This window comes from Sciurus carolinensis, chromosome X, assembly GCF_902686445.1.
Source record: "Sciurus carolinensis chromosome X, mSciCar1.2, whole genome shotgun sequence".
Classification (NCBI taxonomy): domain Eukaryota; kingdom Metazoa; phylum Chordata; class Mammalia; order Rodentia; family Sciuridae; genus Sciurus; species Sciurus carolinensis.
In genome coordinates, this window is record NC_062232.1 from 54,484,182 (window position 1) to 54,509,234 (window position 25,053).

Consider the following 25,053-nt stretch of genomic DNA (forward strand, 5'->3'; position numbering starts at 1 on the left):
GTGCTATTTTTGAAGGGGAATGGATGGTGGGAGGGGAGTTCTCAGGAGTTCAGCGGTAGACTGTAAGGATGATCCTTTATGGCCTTTTGATTGACCTAATCATCCATCTGGACAAACATGGGGAGGAGATGGGGTGAGAAGCATACTATGGTTGAAGTGGTTAGAAATGATCAGTGCTATTGACACTACATATAAGTAATGAGGTTGCCAGGGTAGCTGCTTTGAAAGAGGAAGAAAAAGGGCTGAACCCTCATTGAGTTGGGGTGGGTTCTCTGTATATATTTCTGAGCAGCTGCTAGTATGTAAGAGGCTTGGAATTGGCAACATCTAAAACTGTCTTAGCAGTGCTTAGCTGACCTCACCCAAGTTCCAAGTGCTACTTTGCCTGATCCTTTTTTCTTGAGCCTCCGAGCTAAAATGCTCCTGTGTTCTTTCCTATTGGCTAGGGAGACCAATTGAAGTTCCCTTGCCCATGTTAGGAGGTGTACGCCTCCTGAACTAAAGATAGAAACAGCTGGCCCTTTCAGGCAGCTAAAAGCCTCCAGACTAAGAGGTGTTCCCCACACGGCAGCCAGACTCCTTGAAATACCCTTTCAGTAATTCTACCAACGCCTCCATGTCTCTACTCTGCCATAACAAAGGCTGTGGGCAAAAGTTTGACCCCAATACCAACCTCTCTGGTGAGTAAATGTTGACCTGGCTGGAGGCTCTGTGGGCAATTGGGATGGTTTGCTATAAGGACTGTCAGGACCAGGGGTGGATAAACAATTCACTTCCTGCTATCTAATTGAACTGAATGATCTTGAACTTTTACTGATTTATTCTTTTGCATTGCATGAAAAGAAACCTAGAGGAAAAGTAGAAGTGATATTTGGTATGGTTGTCTTTCCTTTCTTGATCTTCCTATTGGTATCCATAGATTCCTGTTGCTATCACCCTGGGGTCCCAATCTTCCATGATGCACTGAAGGTGAGGAATAGGTGAGGTGGAATAGCAAGAACATTTCCCAAAGGAAGTATACCCAGGAATCTAAGCTGATCTGGGTCTCTTGTTACCAGGGATGGTCCTGTTGCCGAAAGCGAACTGTAGATTTCTCAGAGTTTTTAAACATCAAGGTAAATCCTTTATTTCCTTGGATTCTGCTCCCAATAGAAGGATGCTATTTCTAATCTTTGTCTCTTTATACTAGGGCTGTACCATGGGACCACACTGTGCTGAGAAGCTTCCTGACGCCACTCAGCCTGAGGGCCCTGCTACAAGTTCACTTCAGGAGGAAAGAACTCTGAATGCAATTCCAAAGTCAGAAGAGACCTTGCTCCGAGAGAGGCCTAAGTAAAGAGAAGGCTCCTGGGTTTTTCCTATATTCATATAGCTTCCTGAGAGTGATTAATGGATCATTGGGGTTTGGTAATTAAGGATCAGAGATATAAGAAGGGTCAGGTGTCAGGGTTGGATGGCATATATTCTGTACCTTAAGGGAAATTTGTGTTGATATGTCCTTTTGCTCCAAGGTGGTCTGAGGATGAGGGATAGATATCTTCCTCTCTCTCACAAATATATACTTAACATAACACAAGGAAGACTGTTGAGAATGGCTTGATTTTTTTTTTCTGGAATAAAGCTTTAAGATAAACATCAAGAGAAGGAAGTAGTAGTATTGGTAGCCAGGAGGCTGCCAAGAAAAATTTGTAAGAATAATAAGAGTAACAGAAGAAAGTCATATTAGATCCTGAATTAGATAAAGAGGAAGATGAAATGGCATAGTTCTGTTAGAGAAATGTAGGTAGAGCAACTGAGTAGATGGATGAGAGTATCCCTAAGGATTTCCTTGGGTTCAGGGATTTGGGTGTCCACAGAGGTGCACATTGGAAATGAGTTGCTACCCAACTTCGCCAAGCCCGCCTTTCACTAGACTGACTTTATTTCCCTGGGTGGGAGTATTGGAGCTGGCACTCGTGATTCATGGATCAGAACTAAATAACTTTTGCCTATAACCCCTAGGTCAGAGTTGCCTCCAAAGCTGCTTCCACTAAATGTATCTCAAGCCCTGGAAATGGCATTGGAACAAAAGGAACTAGACCAAGAACCTGGGGCAGGTAGGTAGAACTTTAATAGGACAGACTTCACCAACTAGAATTTAATAGAAGTAGCACTTGGGTTGGGGAAATTAATGGGTTCCTGACTCTGTCTTGCCCAGGACTTGATTGTAGTCTGATCCGGACTGGTTCCAGCTGCCAGAATCCAGGATGTGATGCTGTGAGTGAGAGTTTTGGGGGGCTCAAGCATGTGGCTGAGAGATGCTATACCAGAGGCATGACTGGGAATAGACAAGAGATGGAGTGGGGTAAAATTTAGAATGACCTGATTCTGTTCCTGATTCTCCTTTATCCTTGTTAGGTTTACCAAGGCCCTGAGAGTGATGCTACTCCATGTACTTACCACCCAGGAGCACCTCGATTCCATGAGGGGTGAGGGAGGGTCCTGGTTGGTCTATGAGACAGGTTCTCCCAATATTTATGGTAACAGTGGGAGCTTGGGGTGGTAATTCAGTTGAATTATCTTCCCATCTCAGGATGAAGTCTTGGAGCTGTTGTGGGATCCAGACACTGGATTTTGGGGCATTCTTGGCACAGCCAGGATGCAGAGTTGGTAGACATGACTGGGGGAAGCAGGTAAGCCCCAACTTTCCTGAACTCTTGATTAAAACCCAATCACAGAGATAAACTCTTTCTGTACCTTATGGCCGGGCTCTTTTCTTCCTTTAATTCAGACTAAATAAGATGCTGCTCCTGGGCTGGGGATGATTCCATGGTAGAGAGCTTGTCTAGCATGTAAGAGGCCTTGGGTTCGATTCCCAGTACTGGGGAAGAACTATCCTTATCCCGCTATAGTTCAGAGGCTTTTCTTCATGAAGTAGTGTTAAGTCTTTCTGAGACTCAACTGCACATACCCCATGAGAACTTCCCTTGTGTTGAGTTTATTTTTACCATTTACATTTCACATCTTCTCTTCAGCTGCCAGCATCTTGCCGTCATGATTGGCATCAGACAGATTCTTTAGTAGTGGTGACTGTGTATGGTCAGATTCCACTTCCTGCATTCAACTGGGTGAAGGCCAGTCAAACTGAGGTGAGGAATAGTCTGTTGCAGGATGGGAGGCTAGTGCATTGGATGATATACTCTTACAGGCAGAGATTATTTGCCAGTTAACTTAAAGGCTCCAAAGTCCCCTGAGATAAAGAGAAAACTTTTAGGTCAGAGTTGTCTTCCTGGATAATAGATCATACCACTGACCTGATTCTCTGTCATAATGACTTGTTCTGACCTGAGATTGTTACTACCCCTGTAATTCTTTTCTCTCAGCTTCATATCCACATTGTCTTTGATGGTAACCGCGTATTCCAAGCACAGATGAAGCTCTGGGGGGTAAGTGAAGAGAAGGGGACAGAGGTTGGGGAAGCAGATGGGGTAAAAGGAGGACCAGTGTGGAATGAAAAAAGGATATCCTGAGGGAAGGAGTTGTAGTGGGAAAGTGGAGGTTTTCTCTTCCTTTGTTTTTGTATTCCTTCCCTTTCCCTTCATTTCCTTTTCCCTCTCCTTTTCCTCTCTTTCTCCTTCCTCTTCCCTTCTGTTTCTCTCCTCTCTCTCACCCTTTTTTTGTTTTCTGCCTTCATTAATCATCACTCTACCCCAACCCCAATCCTTTTGGTTTCCTCATTCTCTCTTTATTCTATGTTCCTCTGTATCTTTCCCTCCTTCGTAGGTCATAAACGTGGAGCAGAGCTCTGTCTCCTTGATGCCATCTCGGGTTGAAATCTCCCTGGTCAAGGCTGACCCAGGATCCTGGGCCCAGCTGGAGCACCCTGATGCACTAGCTGAGAAGGCTAGGGCAGGGGTTGTGTTAGAGATGGATGAGGAAGAATCTGAGGATTCAGATGATCTGAGCTGGACAGAGGAGGAGGAAGAGGAGGAAGCGATGGGGGAATAGTGACACCAGGAAGTTGAGTATCTAGATAGGACCTCAGTGACTCCCTAGAATCTGAGACCAGATATGGTTGACATATGGTGTCATTGAGCAGCAGGAGGCTGAAGATGGGGAGAACAAAACTGTCCAAAACATGCTGTTTTTTCCCTTAAATAAATCTTGTATTCTGCAGTATCACATAGTGTCATTCTCTCATCTTACTATGTAAGATCGTATTCATTCCCCCAACTTCTCTGTGCGTTCGATACATGTGTGTAAAAACAAGCACATGCACATTCATTCTATTTTTCACTACCATCAGGTATTTCCTTAGTGTTACCTGTATGCCCAGTTATGTATTGGGTAGTTGAGAGATATCTGAGAAACAGAAAGTTTACTCAAGAAAGTTACAGATTGGTGTTAGGAATGTAGCTCAGAGTTAAAAGTGCTTGCCTAGCATGTGCAAGGCCCTGGGTTCAATTGCTAGTACTTGCCAAAAAAAAGCAAAGAAAAGATACAATCTGGCTGACAAATCAAGGCTAATCTACATGAAATAATAATAAACATTATCAGGTAGAATAACAGTGCTAACTTGTGTAGTTTGTGTTTTTTGTCTTTTTCATTTTTTGTAACTATTTTCAAGAGCTCTAAGAATTGAAAGAATGGAGATGTTAATGTGGATTGTAATAAGAAGGGTAGGTTCCATGGAAGGAAGTATGTATATTTTTTTTTTTTTTTTTTTTTTTGCGGTGCTGGGGATTGAACCCAGGGCCTTGTGCTTACAAGGTAAGCACTCTGCCAACTGAGCTATCTCCCCAGCCCAAGGAAGTACATTTTTATACAGTTTTTGTTTTGTAATGCTGGGGATCAAACATGCTTGGCAAAGGTACTACCACTGAGCTACATCCCCAACCCTTTCAGTTTTATTAAGATACAGTTCATATAACACACAACAATTGTATATAAAATTAAATTTTAGTGTTATTTTTGGTATACTCACAGAGATGTGCAGCCACAATTTTAGGACATTAGTATCAGTCCTCAAAAAAACAGTCATTCTCAATTTCTCCCCAAATGCTGAATAGTAGGCAACAAATAATTTACTTTCTGTCTGTGAATTTACTTATTTTGGACATGTACATAAATTAATCGTACAGTGCGTGGTCTTTTGTTACTGGTTCTTTAACTTCGCATGATGTTTTTAAAGCTTGTACATGTATTGGCATATATCAGTATTCCATTCCTTTTTATGTCCAAATAGTATTCCATTGTGTGGGTTTACCACATTTTATCTGTTGATCAGATGAAGGATGTTGTTCCCACCTTTTGGATATTATTAGTAATGCTGCTGTAAATATTGGTGTAAAGGTTGTTCTATAAACATGTTTTCATTTCTCTTGAAGTATATTTGAGCCAAATGTTAGCATTAGAGCCAGGCATCTTGGCGCACACCTGTATTCTCAGCTACCCAGAGTCTTAGAGGACCACAAGTTGAGGCCAGCCTTGGCAATTTTTGAGTTTCAAAAATAAAATTGAAGCCAGGCATAGTGGCTCACAACTGTAATCCCAGTGATGATGGAGGCTGAGGCAGGAGATTTGCAAGCTTGACGTCAGCCTCTGCAATTTAGTGAGACCCTGCCTCAAAAAATAAGGGCTAGGAATGTGGCACTTTTTGGTCCAATCCCCAGTGCTATGGGTGTAGTTTGGTGGTAAAAGTGTTTGCCTAGCATTTGCTAGATCCTGGATTCACTCCCCAGCACTGCAAAAAAAAAAAATGTTAAACTTTTGAGGAACTGCCATACTGTTACTAAATAGGTCGTACCAATTTACGTTCCCACCAGCAGTGTAAGAGCATTCCACATTCTCATCAACATTTGTTATTATCCTTTTTATTATAGCCATCTTAGTGGGTTTGAAGTGGTATCTAGGGTTTTGGTCCACATTGCCTTAATGATGATGTTGAGTAGCTTTACATGTATTCATTGGCCATTTGTATATCTTTTTTGGAGAAATACCTCTTCAGATTCTTTGCCAATTTGTTAATTGGATTGGCTTTTTATTGTGAGTTGCAAGTGTTCTCTACTCTAGCGATAAGTCCCTTGTCAGATATGATTCATAAATACCCTCTCCCATTTTGTGGGTTGTATTTCTACTTTATTTATGGTATCCATTGATACATGTAAGTTCAGTTTTGTTGAAATCCAAGATACATATTTTTCTTTACTTATGCTTTTTTAAAATTTAAATCTTTTTAAATTGTAGATGGACACATACCTTTGTTTTATTTGTTTGTTTTCATGTGGTGCTCAGCAATTTAGTGAGACCCTGTCTAAAAAGATAAAAAGGGCTGGGGATATAGCTCAGTGGTTTGAACCCAGTGCCTCACACGTGTTAGGCAAGCGCTCTACCACTAAGCTACAAACCCAACCCCTGATTGCTTATGCTTTTGATGACCCAATAATGACCCAATCCAAGATCATGAAGATTTGCTCCCATACTTCCTTCTAGGAGTTTTATAGTTTTAACTTTTACATTTAGTTCTTTGATCTATTTTATCTGGTTTTAAGTAGGGATCCAACATTATCCTTTTGCAGTGGATGTCCAATTGCTCCAGCACCATTAACAATTAGAAAGACTTATTTCTTCATTGAATTGTCTTATCACCCTACTTGAGAATTCATTGATCATAAATGTGAGGTTTCAGAAGTATATTTAGAATGGATATTTGAAGAAAGAGAAATTGGTATGGGTATGGAAGAGTAGGGAAAGGCAGACTAGGACAGTTTTTGTGTTTTATTTTAAATTCCAAAAGTAACACATTGTTGCTTTAAAAGGATTTAAAAAAACACTCAATCTAGAAATGTGTAGGGTAGAAAGTAAATATTTCCCTTGAGATTTTCATCAAATATAGTTCTTTGGCTGTTTGTTGCCCCTACTAATATATCAGAAAGGTATATATGAAGGAGAGGAAAAAGTGGAATGTGGCTAGATATTAAAATTATGGATCAAGTGTTTTGGTTTTTTTTTTTTTTATTGGTACCAGGGATTGGACCCAGGGAGCTCACTGAGCCACACATCAATTTTTATTTTGAAAAAGGGTCTCACTAAATTGCTTAGAGACTTCCTTAGATGTTAAGATTGGCCTCAAATTTGCAATCCTCTTGCTTCAGCCACCCAAGCTGCTGGAATTATAGGCATGTGCCACCACATCCAGCCAGGTCAAAATGTTTAACATGATTTAAAGAGCATTAAAAAGGCACACCTGAAATCCCAGCAATTCTGGAGACTGAGGCCAGAGAAACTCAAGTTCAATGTGAGACCCTAAGCAACTTAGTGAGACCCTGTCTCGAAATTATAAAGGACTGGGGATGTACCTCAATGATTAGGTCCCCCTGGGTTCAATCCCTGGTACCAAAAGGTTTGTGGCAGGTACACAATAGCTATGTGTTCTGGGGTTCATGCCTGTAATCCTGGCTACTTGAGAGTCTGGAGCAGGAGGATTGCAAGTTCAAGGCAAGCCTCAGCAATTTAGTGAGACCCTGTCTCAAAAAATAAGAAGGGTTAGGGATATAGCTCAGTGATAAAGGACCCTTGGGTTAAATCTCCGGTACCAAAAAGGGAAAAAAAAAACATTATGGTCAGCCATCTGAATCTGCAGGTTCTACATCCATGGATTCAACCAACTTCTGATCAAAAAGAGTGTATAGGAGGATATGCATAGATTATATATAAATACTATGCCATGTAAAATTATTATATGTGAATATTTTGTATGAAGGATTTGAGCATCCACTGATTTTGATATATTCAGGGACATAGGAGCAGGTATCCTGAACTGGATCCCCCTAATCCCCTGCTGATTCTGAGAGGGGACTGTGTAGGTCTTTTTTTTAAAAACATGTCAAAGATTTTATTTAACCCATTCATTAAGAAGGGAACCAGTAAGATGTTAAAACTTTTTCAAAGAAGAATTCAAATAACCACACACAGAGGTAGACTTTTCTTTTTAAATGTAGGGTTTTTCTTCCTTTTTTTTCTTTTCCTTAATTTTTCATCTACTAGGGATTGAACCCAGGGTCCTTGTGTATGCTAGGCAAATATTTTACCAGTAAGCTACATTCCCAGCCCTTTTTACAAAAATTTGAGAGATGGGGTCTTGCTAAGTTGCTTAAACTGGCCCTGAATTTGCAATACTTCTGCCTCAGTCTCCTGAGTCACCAGACTTACAGCATGTGATACTGAGCCTAGAAGGCCAATGAAGGAGTTTCGCAAATTCAAGGCCAGCGGCAGTTTAACAAGATTATCTTTAAAAGGGGGTGTAGGCTGGGGCTGTAGCTCAGAGGTAGAGTGCCCCTGGATTCAATCCCTTGTACCACAAGAAATATATAGAGATCTTATTCAGAGGAGTATTCTCTGTTTTGAGTCTCTCTTGAGTCAGATTTATTCCCTTAATAGAGTGGCCAAGAATTTGGGACATTCAGACTCCAAGAAATATTGAACGGGAAAGCTCAGCAAACCTCACATAATCTTAAGTTCTTTTCATTGCATCTTTTTCTCTATTCAAATTCAAGGAACAAGGGTCTCATTGGGCTAAGGGTAGGAGGAGATGAGGAGAGTGGACATGGGCAACAAAGGTGAGGGATTACAACATAGCATGAATAAGAATTTGGGGGCTGAGGCAGGATTAAGGAATATTGGGGCATGGATATGACCTCTACATTACAGAGAAGTTTGATCAGAGGTAAAGAGACTTCCTGGATGTCCAGAATATTTAGCAATTCTTGCTCTGTTCTTTCTGTACATTTGAAGTGCAATAAACTTTACCTATTGAACTGAACCCTACAAAGTCCTTTATAACCCCAGCAGCAGTTTCCTCTTAATGTCATTTTTCTGTGGGTGAGTTGACATATTGGGGAATTGGCGAACATTTCTTTCTAATTACATTGGATTTGGTGGGTTTTTTTTTTAAGAAGTTAGAAGTCAAATGATTATAAAAAGGTACATAATGTACAGTAATCTTAAATGTACAATATTTTATCTTATTGAAATTAGGGGACCAGCAAGTATCCAGAAATCTTGAAGAGAACAGAGGTGCGGAATCAAAAAGTTCAAGTAACTCTTCTATATAAACTTAAAAATGTACAGATTTAATTAGTAATGTACTAGTTCATTTTACATGTCCAAAGCCTAAAATGTAAGAAATTATCAAGCAGGTATACAACGTGAATTGTTACCAATAGCCATAGCTGCCTGCCCTTCCTTCCTTCCTTCCATACTGGGGATTGATCCCATGCCCATGTGCACTCTATCACTCAGCCCACACTAGCCTCTTGTTTTTTGTAGTTGTAAATGGATAGAATGCCTTTGTTTATTTTTATGTGGTGTTACAATCAAACCCAGTGTCTCACACATGCTAGGCAAATGATCTACCACTGAGCTACAGCCCCAGCCCACACACCTTAACTTGTGATCCTCCTGCCTCAGTCTCCCAAGTAGCTGGGATTAGCATGCACTGCTGTAATTGGTTCACAGTTACCTTTTTCTTTTTTTTTTTTTTGGTACCAGGGATTGAATCCAGGGGTGCTTAACCACTGAGCTACATCCACAGTCCTTTCTAAAGTGTTTTATTTAGAGAGAGGGTCTTGCTAAATTGAATAGAGCCTCACTAAGTTGCTGAGGCTGGCTTTGAACTTAGCAGTTATCCTGCCTTAGTTTCCCAAGTCACATGGATTACAGGTGTGTGCACATGCCCAGCAAATTTACACATTTGCTCACATTAGTGCCAGTTCTCTTCCTACGTCCTTTTACACTTTTATTTATTCTCATTGTACGTTGTGTCTGATCCCGTCACACATTTCTACATACTTAACAGTATTTTATATTTTCCCTTATGTTTGTTTAACCTTTCCCTTTCATTGACATTTAAATATGCTAGAGTCTCTCCAGTCTTACCAAAAAACCTCTGAGTTCACATCCCTCTTTAGATCCCACTTAACTTCCTTTTCTCCTTTATAGCCAAATTTCTTTAAATTACTATTCTTTTTCCATTTTCTTTTTTCCCCCAGTGCTGGGGATTGAACCCAGGACTCTTCACTCATGCTAATAAGCATGCATTCTACCACTGAGCAATGCCTCCAGCCTTACATTTCCTTCTTCCTACTTATTTTACAAATTACTCTTATCTCACATCCAACCACTTCAATCTGTGATGATAAGGTTAACATTGACTTCCAAAGTTACTAATGCCTACTTTTAGTCCTCCATTTACCTATCTAGCAAAATTATGACACTCATGGTCAAAATTGAAGTATTTCCTTGAAATACGTTTCTACATTGACTTCTGCAGTCTATCATTCCTCTTAATTGTCCAGTTTCTCTGGCCATTTCATGTAGTCTCCTTTGCAAGCTCTTCTTTTTCTATCTGGCCATTCAACTATGAAGTTTCTTGAGACTCAGTCCTAGGCTTGCTCTCTTATACTTAACTCCTCTTACTGATACTCTCAGATATGCCCATGACTTCAGATAACACCCACATGCAGATGACTCACATTTTTATGTCTAGGACATATCTTTCCTCGGAAGTCCAGATCTAATAAGCACTATGTAAATGTTCACTATTCTTACTGCTACTCTATTTTTTCTTTTTATCAAAAGCTTTTATTTGAGCCTGTTAGGAAAGTTAAATATTTTTTTTTCTGAGAGGTTAGGGACACATCTCCAAAGATGTCCAAAGAACGTCCAAAACATAAGGCTCAACAGAGATCTTAGGAGAATAACTTGACATCACAGTCCTCTAGCCTAGCAGGATTCCTCTGACAAGCCTAACTGAGGAGGACCAGGGAAACCCATAGCTGATCACTGATATCTTACACTAATGTAAGGTTTTTCCAAACCACATTTACATCTCTGATCATTTAGTCTCTAGCCTCAGTGGGAACCCTAGCCACTCCAGCTCACCTCTTTGAGATTAAGACATTATATCCCCATTGTTCTAGATTTCTGCCCCCGCCTCACACTCCTGACAGCTACTTTAGTGATAGTCACTCAGTGAGTCTTGCCTCCACTGTCCTCTTTCTCCCTACCTGCTCCCAAAGTCCCAGAACACTGACATGGGGAGAACCACACAGATAAATATAAATTCATGCTGTCCAATTTCAACTTGGCCCTTGCAGCTGCTCAGCAACCCTTTTATTTGTCTCATACATTCCCTGGCACTCTCCCACAGAGGCTGTTCCTGACCTTCCTCATCTTAAATTCCAGCTCCTCATGTTTCACTTCTTCAGACAAATATGTACACTTTAATCAGATGCTTGAGAATTCAATAACATTGTTTTAAAACTTTTATAAAGAACTCATAACAGACAAAAGCAGATAGTATAGTTTAATGAATCTTCATTTACCAGACACTTCAACTAGTATTGACTTTTGGACAATCTTTTTTTAGGGATAGCCCATCTACTTTCTCCCTCCCTTCCTCACATATTTTGGAGCAGATCACAGAAAATATATCCCATAAATTGTAGACAATGTATCATTTAGTGAAACTCTAAAAGGCAAGGATTATTTTTAAAAATTCTTATTGTAATAATATTAGCATGTAAAAATAATCCCTTAACGTCATCAAAAAACAAGTCGGTTTTAAAATTCTCAATTGTTTCATAACTATTAAAACATTTAGGACTAGGGATATAGCTCAGTGGATAGAGTGCTTGCCTCACATGCAAAAGGTCCTGGGTTCAATCCCTAGTACCATACACACACAAAAAAATTAATAGCACTTTTCTTGTATGAATTAGTGTCCAAATAAACTACACACCTTGTGACTGGTTGTGTATATATTCTTTTTTTTTTTCAGTACTAGGGATTGAACCCATGGCCTTGCACATGCTGGGCAAGCACTAATACCACTGAGCTACACACCCAGTCCTTTCTTTATTTTGAGATAGATTTTGTTAGATTACTCAGGCTGCCCTTGAACTTGTAATCCTTCTTGCCTCATCTTCCCAAGTAGCTGGGATTACAGGAATGTGCTGTGGTTCCTGGTTTATATGGCATTTTTAAATTAAAGGATCCCATTCATCCTTTTTTTTTTCCTTGCAACTTTTTTGTTGTTGAAGAGATTGGATTATTTTTCCTTAATTTTATAGTCTGGGTTTTGCTAATTGCATCTGTTTGATAGTTTAACATGTTCCTTTGACCTCCATATGTTGTATCTTGATAAAACAATAACATCTTAACAATGCATCTTTTGTATTAATTTGTCCTGTTTTAAGTGATGTGGAGAAATGGCCCATGTGATCAAGGAAATGGAAGATGTCTAGTTTGGAGAGTGACTCAGGAAGGAACTGGGACCTCTTTAGCAGGACTGAAACAGATGGTTGGGGTCAAAGCTTAATAAATAGTAACGGAGGTCCAGGGAAGTTAGGATGGGTGAGGGGCCGTGTAGTGTCAGATTTCCACTCAGCTGGTATTAGAGTTGGACAGACAGGGAAGCAATGAGGGCTGAAGTCAGAATTGGAAAAGGAGAAGTAGCAGTTGAGGGAGCAGCAGCTGGGATGATTTCTCAGGGGATTACTCTACTCGCTATACCCTGTTTTCTAAATATATCTTCTTCATTCCTATCTCTGTTCCTTTGCCTAAGATGTTTCCTCTGGTTGGAATATCTTCTCTCTCTCCACCTATCCAAATCTTACTTTATCTTTAACAACCAATGCAAGTTCCCTCTTTTCCATATTTTTGCTTAGAGAGTCATAATATAAGTCTGAAAGAACAAACAACATTCATGGCTTTCCTAGGAGGGAAAGTGTATTACTGAAATACAAGGCTAGAAAGGACAAAGTTATATTTATTATTTATTTATTGCCAGAGGGACAGTTAATCTGATCAAAGTATCATAAAGTGTTTTTTTTTTTAAATAGAAGGAGGGAGACTGGAATTTGTAGTTTGAGGAGAAGGAGCAAGGTCAGGAACAGCCTCTGTGGGAGAGTGCCAGGGAATGTATGAGACAAATAAAAGGGTTGCTGAGCAGCTGCAAGGGCCAAGTTGAAATTGGACAGCATGAATTTATATTTATCTGTGTGGTTCTCCCCATGTCAGTGTTCTGGGACTTTGGGAGCAGGTAGGGAGAAAGAGGACAGTGGAGGCAAGACTCACTGAGTGACTATCACTAAAGTAGCTGTCAGGAGTGTGAGGCGGGGGCAGAAATCTAGAACAATGGGGATATAATGTCTTAATCTCAAAGAGGTGAGCTGGAGTGGCTAGGGTTCCCACTGAGGCTAGAGACTAAATGATCAGAGATGTAAATGTGGTTTGGAAAAACCTTACATTAGTGTAAGATATCAGTGATCAGCTATGGGTTTCCCTGGTCCTCCTCAGTTAGGCTTGTCAGAGGAATCCTGCTAGGCTAGAGGACTGTGATGTCAAGTTATTCTCCTAAGATCTCTGTTGAGCCTTATGTTTTGAATGTTCTGAAATGATTCTAGGACACTACATAGGAATGACCCGGGTTTTAAGGAGATGGAATTCATTACTGAAACTGAGAGTCTTAAAGAAACATAGTGAAGTAATTTAAAAAATTAAAGAAACTACTATTTATTGAGACTTTACTGTGATCCAGACACTATAATAAACATATATACACATAATACATTCCATGTCCTGTATGTTTATATGTATTTATGTATTTCTCATTTCTTACAAAAATGTATTTAAAGTATTATTGCTAAGTATTTAGCACAGTGATAGAGCATTTGGCTAGCATGTGCAAGGTCCTACATTTCATTCTGAGCACTGGAAAAAAAAGACAATCAAAAGCATTATTACTATCATTTTTTAATAGATGAGGAAACTGAAGTTTGGGGAGGTTATATAATTTACCCAAGGTAACATGGCAAATTTAAGAGTTGGAACTTAAATCTGTTGAGGTTTTTTGTTTGTTTTGGGTACTGGGGTTTTAACCCTGGGGTGCTTTACCACTGAGCTACATACATCCCCAGCCCTATTTATGTATGTATGTGTGTATGTATGAATCAATGAATGAATGAATGACAGGGTTTTGCTAAGTTGCTTAGGGTCTAAGTTGATGAAACTGACCTCAAACTTGTGATCCTCCTGCCTTAGCCTCCCAAATCAATGGGATTACAGGTGTACACTACTATGTCTGACTTGATTCCAGGTTTGACTATGAAACCTTTCTTCTTGGTGTCCAGCAATACTTTTTCACCAAACACTTTCCTCCATTAACCGAATCTTATTTTGCCAGTGATACATGTCATAAAATTATCAATGCAACCTCAAAAAAATTATAAAGAGTTGAAAGGGGTCGACTGATTTCTTTTTTGGGTGGGGTACCAGGGATTGAACCCAGGGGCGCTTAAATACTGAGTCACATCCCTACCCCTTTTTACTTTTTATTTTGAGACAGACTCTCACTAAGTTGTTTAGGGCCTTGGTTAGTTGCTGGGGCTGGCTTTGAACTGTGATCCTCCTGCCTTGACCTCCCCATCTGCTGGGATTATAGGCATGCATCACCACACCCGGCTTGGGGTTAATTGATTTTTTGGGGGTGGGTACTGGTGGATTGAACTCAGGGTTGCTCTACTATTGAGCTACATCCCCGGCCATATTTTGTATTTTATTTAGAGACAGGGTATTACTCAGTTGCTTAGCACCTCGCCTTTGCTGAGGCTGGCTTTGAACTCATGATCCTGTCTCAACCTCCCAAGCCACTGAGTTCACAGGGTTAATTGCTATTTTAAGGAGACAGTATTTCTATGTTCTGCAGAATGCTCTTGAATTCATGTGCTTAAGCACTTTGCCTGCCTCAACTTCCATAGTATCAGTGACTACAGACAAACAGATGTGCCCTGCTTAATTGAGTAGTGTAGAAAAAGCTTGGAGGTAGTAAAATCAGTTGAAGGTAACTACAGTGGTTCAGGGAAGAAATGACACCCCACACTAAGTGGGTGTGGTCATAAGCATGAAAAGGAGGGTAATGAGAGTTCCATAAGTTCTAGTCAGTAATGTGGGCATGTTGCTTTTCTGTTCCTTGAACCTGGACAGCTCACTCCTTCAGTGCCTTTATACTATCTGATACTCCTGCCTCCAGATCTTTGAATAGCTGTCTCCTTATCATCCAAGTCTTAGCTCAAGTATCACCTCTTATGATAGGGAGCTGATTAATTACCTTGAAAACTGTTCAATAAAGGGAAAAAATCAAGCTTTCACCCTTCTTTCCTAGATGAACTGGGTAATGAAATAGATAAGAGGATGTGTGTGTCTTATAAAACATTTTATTGGTATATTACAACTATACATGGTAGTGGAATTTAACATATTCAGAAATGAGCACAACATAATTTAGTTCATTTCATACCCCATTGCCTTACCTTCCTCCCCCCAAAATGTCTTTTTACAAACTATTCCAATAATAAAATTAAGTGCTAGAATTATAAAATTATGTATTTTCCCTTTTTTTTCTGGGTATTACACCCCAGACCTTGTGCATGCTAGGCAATTGCTGGGCTACAGCCCTACCTCTTTTTTAAATTCTATTTTGAGATAGAGTCTTGTTCAGTTGCTCAGGCTGGCCATGAACTTATGATCTTCCTGCCTCAGTTTCTAGGGAAGCTAAGATTACAGGAATGTACCACTACTTTGCCAGGGTTAGCATTTTTTGTTTGTTTGTTTTGTTGTGCTGGGGGTTGAACCCAGGGCCTTGTGCTTGACAGGAAAGCACTCTGCAAACTGAGCTTTATCCCTAGCCCCCAGGTTTAACATTTTTAAAGTCAGGTACATCTTGAAGTCCCAGCAGGTTAGGATGCTGTAGCAAGGAGGATGGTGAGTTTGAGGCCACCCTGAGCAACATAGCACTCATCTCAAAGAAAAAAGAATATTCCTATTTTTCACTCCTCAGTAGATAGGTCAGCAACTTCCAGTAACATAAGGAGACATCAGGTATAGTCATCCTGTGGTCATATGAAAGGAATGGAAATTAAGTTCATTTAATATTTGGATCCATCTGCCAGTTTGCAGGAAATAACAAAGGACAGGGCCACTTGATATGTGTGCAGTTAGCAAAATCCAGACTGAGAAACTCTATAGGTCACATAACTCAAGATCTTCTACAGAATGCCGTAAGAAAATAAAAAGACATAAGGTATGTGTGTAGATTAAAAAGTTCTTAATTTGGACGCAGTGGCACACACCTGTAATCCCAGAAACTTGGGAGGCTAAGGCAGGGGGGTTGCAAGTTTGAGGCTACTCTGGGCAATTAAAGTGCGACCCTGTCTCAAAATTTTAAAAAGGGCTCGGGATGGAGCTCAGAGGTACAGCACTTGTCTAGCATGCATGAGGCCCTGGGTTTTATCCCAAGTAACAAAAATTCAAGAAAGACAGACCAGCAAGTAAGTGATTAGTGTAAAAAAGAGGCAGTGGTTACTTATTAGGGGGACAATTGTGATTAGAATAAAACACATGGTAGGGCTGCTGTTATGGGTAGAAAGAACTACTTCTTGACCTGAGTAATATTTACCTTTTTCAGTAAGCCATGCGTTTGTGCATTATTTTACAATAAAATATTTTAATTTTAAAAGATCAATTCTCGTAGAGGCCTTTATTGACAATCCTCCCTAAATTAGCACCTCGTGGCCTACTCACAATCACATTACCTGTTTGATTTTCTGTACAATCCTTATCAACTAAAGTTTCCTTATGTGAGAAGCAACAGAACATGATTGTTAAGAGAACAAACTATATTATCAGGCTGTCTGGGTTCAAATCTTGTCATTTTCATACATAAGTGTGTGTGTGTGTGTGTGTGTGTGTGTGTGTGTGTGTGTGTGTGTTTTCTGTTGCTAGGGGCCCAAACCCAAGGACTTTGCATGCTAAGCAAGCCCTGTACTGTTGGGCTCTCTCCCCAGCCCCTTTTTAAAATTTTTAATTTAAAACAGAGTCCTAAAATTTTCCAGACTGGCCTCAGACTTGTACTCCTGCCTCAAGCTTCCCAAGTAGCTAGGCATTCGAGGTGCAGGCCACCTTACCTGGCTGTGCTAATTTTTTTTTCTTTTGAGACAGGGTCTTGCTATATTGCCCAGGATTATCTAGAACTCCTGGACTCATGGGCTCCTGCTTCAGCCTCCCAAATGCTGGGACTTGTGCTAATAGTTTTTGAGTATAGAGTCCTAGAAGTGCAGTTGCTAAAAAATATGACATACAGTTCCTTCCACATTTAAAATGTTAATTCCAGTGGCTCAGGAGGCTGAGGCAGAAGGATCTCAAGTTCAAAGCTAGCCTCAGCAAAAGCGAGGCACTAAGCAATTGAGTGAGACCCTGTCTCTAAATAAAATACAAAGTAGGGCTGGGGATGTGGCTCAGTGTTCAAGTGCCCCTGAGTTCAATCTCCAGTATCAAAAAAATGTTAATAATTACTTCTTAGTTTCTTACCAGAAAAGCTATTCAATTTTCAGGGTTACCCAGTGGTGTGGGAGGTACCAGTTTCCTCAACACCTTCATCAATACTTGATGTTATTAATTAAAATTTATCAACCAGATGTGCAAATGACAACTCATTTATTTTGCATTTCCTCTGATTGCAGAAATGGTGGAATTTTTCCCAGGTGCTAAGGATTAAATCCAGGGCCTAGCTCATTCTGAGTATGTGCTCTGCCACTGGGGCTACATCTCCATAGATATTACTAAATGAATTATTCATGTGCAAATTTTCAGTTAAATTCTGTTTTCAGCCTCAAATGTCATGCTATCCCTTGTAATACCTCATTGAATTGTGGAGTCTTGTCTTATTTTCACTGGTGAAATGACCTGTCTCATCTGTATCCTTTTGTCTACTTGAGCAGACTTTGTTCCCAGTTACTAGTTCTGCTAAAAAAAAAAAACCCCGCCAACTTTTGTCCTTGGGTATTTGTGCATTTTCATATATTTTTTCAGTATAATTTTAGTTGTATCTCAGAGGGGATGTGAAATTTTCTTTGTCACATACTAAATTCCCACTTGAGTGTTTCAGTATTCATTTCTATTGGTCTGTTAATTAATTAATTAATGTATGTTGATACCAGGAATTGAACCTGTAGGCACTAAACCACTGAGCTGTATCCCTAGTCCATTTCATTTTTTTTTTAAATTTTGAGATAGAATCTTGATAAGTTACTGAGGGCCTTGCTAAGTTGTTGAGGCTGGACTCAAAATTGCAATCCTCCTGACTCAGCCTCCTGAGCCACCGTCATTACAGGTGTGCACCACCACATCCAACTGTTTGTTTATTCTTGACCTATATCACAACTTTATATAATAATCTAATATCTAGTAAGCAAGTTTTCCCTTATTTTTCTCTTTTAAAAGTTCATTTTTATATATTATTCCAGAACTTCATAACTGATTCGTTTAATACTCCCAACCTACCACCCAAAATTCCAATGGGGTCATTACTGAATTTATAGTTATTTGATAATTTTCAATTACGAAATTTCTCATTCAGTAATATCATTACTACTGTCCATTTATCAGGTTTTCATACTGAACAATAAAAATTTCTAGTTTTCCTCATCAATATTTTATACATTTGTTATTATCTTTTCCTCATATTTTCCAATTGGATGTTCTTATCAATAATTAAATGTATCAGTTGTTTTTTGTAGGTCATATGTCTTTCCCCTTTGGTTTTTTGCCCTGTTATTTTTATTATGGAAAATTTTGAAAATAAAAGTCAAAATTAAGAATAGTATACTGAGTTTTCATGGACCTCTTATCCACCAGCCTCAGTGGTTCTTTTTTTTTTTTTTTTTTTTTTTTTTGCCGTGCTGGGGATTGAACCTAGGGCCCTGTGCTTGCAAGGCAAGCACTTACCAACTGAGCTATCTCCCCAGCCCCAGCTTCGGTGGTTCTTAACTCACGGCCATTCTTTCTTATTTTTCTTTTTCCGTTTTGTACTTGAGATTAAACCCAGGAATGCTTTTACCACTGTGCTACATTCCCAGTCCTTTTTATTTTTTATTTTGAGACAGGGCCTTGATAAGTTATTGAGGCTGGCCGTGGACTTGTCGTCCTCCTCCCTCAGCCTCCCATGTCTTTGGTATTACAGACATGCCACCACATCTGGCCTCATGGCCTTTCTTATTTCATCTATATTTCTCTAATCCCCATTCCCCCACCCATACACCAAAGTTCTTTTTAAACAAATATCAGATATCAACTCATTTAATTTCATCCATAAATATGTAGGTAATGAGATAGTTCTCTCTTTTTTTCAAATAGACAAGGCCTTGCTGTGTTGCTGTGCTGGCCCCAAACTCCTGAACTCAAGTGATCCTCCTGACACATTCTCTCAAGTAATTAGGACTTGTACGGTGTGTACATTGTACCCAAATATGAGATACTTCTCAAACATTACAGCAAATCCACCTAGCCTTCTAAAAAGTTGATTTTCTTTGCATGTATATGTGTGCGGTATTGGGATTGAACCCAGGGGCACTCTAACACTGAGCCAAATTCCTAGCAACCCCTCCCCCCCTTTTTTTGAGACAAGGTCTCACTAACTTGACCAGACCGACCTCAAACTTGAGATCTTCCTGCCTCAAGCCTCCTGAGTACCTAGGATTGATTACAGGTGTGTGCCACGATGCCCAGCAAAAAATGAACAATATCAAAAGTATAATGATTGTTCAGATTTTCCCTATTGTCTCATAAGTGTTTATGTGTTTTTTAGATTGATTAAGGATCCACAGGAGACTGTATGCTACAATTATTGATATGTTTGTTTAATCTCAATCTATAGGTACCCCTTTCTCTCTCACCCCACCTCCTTTTAACTGTGGAATTTACTTGTTGAAGAAACTGAGTTATTTTATGAGATAGCTTCCCATAGGATGGATTTTACTGGTTGCATGCCAGTGGAGTGTTCTTTTCCCCCCATATTTCTTGAATGTTGATAAGATATAGGAGCTAGATTAAATGTTGATTCGAGTTGCATTTTCTTCTCTTTTTGCCAAGAATATTTCATATGTAATGTAGTATATTTCCATAAGTAAATAGAAAATCTCACTCCTTTTAGGATCTTCTCTGACATTCTAAAGTTTCACTACAATGTTTGGGTTAGAATTTCTTTTCTTTTCTTTACCCTTTCCTGTTTGGAATTCCTGAACCTTGAATTGAAGGTTTGCACCTTTCTTTTTATTTTATTTTATTTTATTTTTTTGGTGCTGGGGATCGAACCCAGGGCCTTGTGCTTACAAGGCAAGCACTCTACCGACTGAGCTGTCTCCCCAGCCCTGAAGGTTTGCACCTTTCTCTCTACTATTTGCTCTTCAAATATACTGCTTCATTCTTTTCAGTGTTTGTGATCTGAACTCTAACTAGACATCACCTATGAGCATGGGGTTTTAAGACAGGCTGTAGGCCACCAGGAATCAGGTCTGCTACAGCATTTACTCCAGTGGAGTTTTGTGTTTTTTCTTATTTCCTCTTTCCTATACTGTATTGCCAGTGCACCATATAGGCATGTGTTTCTATGTCTGGAGATTACACACACATGCACTTAAGATATATCATGAGGGCTTGGGGCTGTAGTTCAGTGGCAGAGCATTAGCCTAGTATATGTGAGGCACTGGATTCGATCCTAAGCACCACATAAAAATAAAAAAAGGTATGCTGTTCATCTACAACTATGGAAATAAAAAATTTAAAAAATGTATCTTGAGCTGGCTGTGGTGGTGCTTGCTTGTAATCCCAGTGACTCGGGCTTAGGTAGGAGGACCCAAAATTGAAGGCCAGCCTCAGCAGTTTATCAAGACTCTCAGCAACAATAGCCAGATTGTGGAACCAACCTAGATGTCCTTCAATTGATGAATGGATAAAGAAACTGTGGTGTATATATACAATGGAATATTACTCAGCCATAAAGAATAATAAAATTATGGCATTTGCAGGCAAATGGATGAAATTGGAGAATATCATGCTAAGTGAGATAAGCCAATCTCCAAAAACCAAAGGACGAATGATCTCTGATAAGCGGATGATGACACATAATGGGGGGTGGGAGGGGTTAGTGTTAGGGTTAGGGTTAGGGAGGGAGGCAAGAATGGAGGAAGGAAGGACTATATAGAGGGAAAAGAGGGGTGGGAAGGGAAAAAATAACAGAATGAATCAAACAACATTACCCTATGTAAATTTATGATTACACAAATGGTATGCCTTTACTCCATCTACAAACAGAGAAACAACATGTATCCCATTTGTTTACAATTTAAAAAAATAGCATATATTAAAAAATAAAAGACTCAGCAATTTAGCAAGACCCTGTCACAAAATTAAAAATAAAAATGGGCTGGGGAGGGCTGGTGTTCTTCTGTGAAGCACTGGGTTCAATTCTCAGTACCATGTATAAATAAATAAATAAAAGGCCCATGAAAAACTAAAATCTTTTAAAAATGGGCTTTGGATATGCCTTAGTGGTTTAGTGCTCTGGGTTCAATCCCCAGTACCCCCAAATTTATATATTATGTAAACACACACACACACACATAAAAGAAATTCATTCCATATCACTATATAGTCTGCCTCATTTTTTTTATACTAGGAATTGAACCCAGAGATGCTTTATTTTGAAACAGGGTCTCACTAAGTTTCTGAGGCTGGCCTTGAATTTGTGATCCTGTTGCCTCAGCCTCCCAATTCATTGAGATTACAGGCGTGTTCCAAATCCTTTTCTTTTTTCATTTATTGAGGTATAATGTAATATAGTAAAATACACAAGTCTTAGACATACACTTTTACACATGTATACACCTATGCAATCTCTCCCTGAAATCAAAATACAGAACATCTGTAGCACCACAGAAAGCTGGCTCCTTGTATTCTGTTCTCAGGTATAATATGTTCCCACAACTGCATTCTCATACCTTTATCAGGTCCTTGTTGCCTATATTTGAATTTTATATGAATTAATTTATATGTAGAACGTATTCTTTTGCATTTGACTTCTTTCAGTATTTTGAGATTCATGCCATTGACTATGAATTCATGTCCTAGATGTGTAAGTGCTAGGGCAAAGGTTATTTGCAGGTTTTTTTTTTTTTTTTTTTATCTTGGGGATTAAACCAGGGTCTCATGCTTACTAAGTAGGTACATATTCTGTCACTGAGCTATATCCCCAGCACTATCATTTTCAATGTTGTTTTCAGTGCTGGGGAAAAATTATTTCTTAATTGCTATATTGACGCCATTTTAGCAAATTGACTTTATTTATTTTTATTTTTTGTAGTGCTGGGGATAGAACTCAGGGTCTCCATGCCAGTTAGGTGCTCTACCACTGAACTTCATTATCACACCTGTTATTATTTTTCTTTATTTTTTGGTACCAAGGAATTAACCTAGGGTCATTTTTCCAATGAGCCACATCCCCAACATTTTATATATATATATATATATATATATATATGTATATATTTATTTATTTTTTGCGGTGCTGGGGATTTGAACCCAGGGCCTTGTGCTTGAAAGGCAAGCAACCTACCAACTGAACTATATCCCCAGCCCCCCCCCCAACATTTTTAATTTTTATTTTTTGAGAAAAGGTCTTGTCAAGGTGCTAAGACCAAACTCAAACTTGTGATCTTCCTGCCTCAGTCTCCCAAGTTGCTGAAATTGCAGGTATGTGCAACCATGCCCGGCTAGTTTTTTTTTAATTTTTATTTTGAAATAATTACAGATTTACACAAAGTTGTACAAATAATATAGGAAAATCTCATGTATTGTTCATTCAACTTCCCCCAAGAGATACATCTTAGTAACTAGCTACTTAAAACCTGGAAATTTTTAAAAAATTTTTTCTACATGTATATAGGGCAATAATGTCTGTCTCATTCTACTGTCCTTCCCATCCCCACTGACCCACCCCTCCTCTCACTCCCCTCTGCATAATCCAAATTTCCTTCATTCTTCCCTACCCACCCACCCTCACTATGACTCCACATCCACTTATCAGAGAAAACATTCAGCCTTTAGTTTTCTGGGATTGGCTAATTTCACTCTAGCATGATATTCCCTAGTTCCATCCATTTACCTGCAAATGCCATAATTTCGTTCTTCTTTAAGGTTGAGTAATACTCCATTTTGTATATGTACCACATTTTCTTTATCCATTCATCTGTTAAAGGGCATCTAGGTTGGATGGTTTAGCTATTGTGAATTGAGCTGCTATAAATATTGATGTGCCTGCATCACTTTGTAGTATGCTGATTTTAAGTCCTTTGGGTATAAACCAAGGAGTGGGATAACTGGGTCAAATGGTGGTTCCATTCCAAGTTTTCTGAGGAATCTCATACTTTTTTCCAAAGTGGTTGCACTAATGTGCAGTCCCACCAGCAATGTATGAGTATACCTTTTTCTCTACATCCTTACTGAAACTTATTATATTCTTTTTTTTTTTTTTTGTGGTGCTGGGGATTGAACCCAGGGCCTCGTGCTTGCAAGGCAAGCACTCTACCGACTGAGCTATATCTCCAGCCCCTATATTCTTGATAATTGCCATTCTGACTGGAGTGAAATGAAATCTTAGTTTTGATTTGCATTTCTCTAATTAGAAGAGATGATGAACATTTTTTCATAGGTTTGTTGATTGTTTATATTTCTTCTGTGAAGTGTCTGTTCAGTTCCTTAGCCTATTTATTGATTGGGTTGTTTGTTTTTTTAGTGTTAATTTTTTTATTTCTTTATATATCCTAGATAATAGTGCTCTACCTGAGGTGTGTGTGGTAAAGATTTTTTTTTCCCATTCTGTAGGCTCTCTCTGCATGTTATTGTTTGCTTTGCTGAGAAACTTTTTAGTTTGAATCCATTCTATTTATTGATTCTTAATTTATTTCTTGTGCTGTAGGAGTCTTTTTAAGGAAGTCAGGTCCCAAGCTGACATGATAAAGATTTGGGCCTACTTTTTTTCAGTTAGGTTCAAGGTCTCTGTTCTAATGCCTATGTCTTTGAACCACTTTGAGTTGATTTTTGTGCAGGGTGAGAGTCAGGTTTAATTTCATTTTGTTATATATAGATCTCCAATTTTCCCAGCACCATTTGTTGAATAGGCTATATTTTCTCCAATGTGTATTTTTGGCACCTTTAGAAAGTATGAGATAACCAGTTTTATGTGTGTTTGTCTCTGTGTCTTCTATTTTGTGCCATTGGTCTACATGTCTATTTTGGTGCTAATACTGTGCTGTTTTATTACTACTGCTCTGTTGTATAGTTTAAGGTCTGGTATTGTGATGCCTCCTGCTTCACTCTTCTTACCAAGGATTGCCTTGGCTATTATGAAATGAATTTCATGACTGCTTTTTCTATTGCTATGAAGAATATCATTGTGATTTTAATGGGAATTGCATTGAATCTGTATAACAGTTTTGATAGTATGCCCATTTTGGCAATATTAATTCTGCCTATCCAAGAACGTGAGAGAGCTTTCCATCTTCTTAGGTCTTGAAATTCTTTCTTTAGTGTTCTGTAGTTTTCATTGTAGAGGTCTTTGAAACTCTTTTGTTCAATTGGTTCCCAAGTATTTTATTTTTGTTGAGACTATTATGAATTGGGTAGTTTTCCTAATTTTTTTTGTAGTGGATTTGTTGCTTTTATATAGAAATGCATTTGATTTATGGGTACTTATTTTATATCCTGCTACTTTCCTGAATTCATTTATTAGTTCTAGACCTTTTCTGGTGGAACTTTTTAGATCTTCTAAATATAGAGCTATGTCATCTGATAGTTTTGAGTTCTTTTTGTATTCGTATCCCTTAAATTTCTTTTGTCTGCTCTGGCTAGAGTTTTAAGGATGATGCTGAATAGAAGTGGTTAAAGAGGGTATTCGTTTATTGTTCCAAGTTTTTAGAAAGAACGCTTTCAGTTTTTCTCCATTTATGATGATGTTGGCCATGGGCTTAGCATAAATAGCTTTTACAATGTTGAGGTATGTTCCTACTGTCCCTACTGTTTTGAACATGAAGAGGTGCTGTATTTTGTTAAAGGCTTTTTCTGTGTCTCTTGAGATAATCATAAGATTATTGTTTTTAAGTCTGTTGATGTGATGTATTATTT

The 25,053-nt window shown here is 38.9% G+C and overlaps 1 protein-coding gene across 2 annotated transcripts in view; it reads left to right on the forward strand.

The window, feature by feature from the left end:
- The first annotated feature begins 136 nt into the window (after nucleotides 1-136).
- Itgb1bp2 (integrin subunit beta 1 binding protein 2) overlaps nucleotides 137-25,053 on the forward strand; it is a 31,716-nt gene continuing 6,799 nt past the window's right edge. Inside the window, exons 1-11 of one of the 2 annotated variants that reach the window (XM_047536204.1) lie at nucleotides 137-680; nucleotides 920-969; nucleotides 1,059-1,115; nucleotides 1,190-1,332; nucleotides 2,002-2,096; nucleotides 2,198-2,256; nucleotides 2,398-2,468; nucleotides 2,573-2,672; nucleotides 3,015-3,128; nucleotides 3,363-3,425; nucleotides 3,763-4,161. In XM_047536204.1, the coding sequence (XP_047392160.1) occupies nucleotides 617-680; nucleotides 920-969; nucleotides 1,059-1,115; nucleotides 1,190-1,332; nucleotides 2,002-2,096; nucleotides 2,198-2,256; nucleotides 2,398-2,468; nucleotides 2,573-2,672; nucleotides 3,015-3,128; nucleotides 3,363-3,425; nucleotides 3,763-3,987 (1,041 nt within the window). In that variant the 5' untranslated portion in view covers nucleotides 137-616 and the 3' untranslated portion in view covers nucleotides 3,988-4,161. Of the gene's footprint in view, nucleotides 681-919; nucleotides 970-1,058; nucleotides 1,116-1,189; nucleotides 1,333-2,001; nucleotides 2,097-2,197; nucleotides 2,257-2,397; nucleotides 2,469-2,572; nucleotides 2,673-3,014; nucleotides 3,129-3,362; nucleotides 3,426-3,762; nucleotides 4,162-25,053 lie in introns of those variants that run through there. The other variant, XM_047536205.1, reaches the window with a different exon arrangement.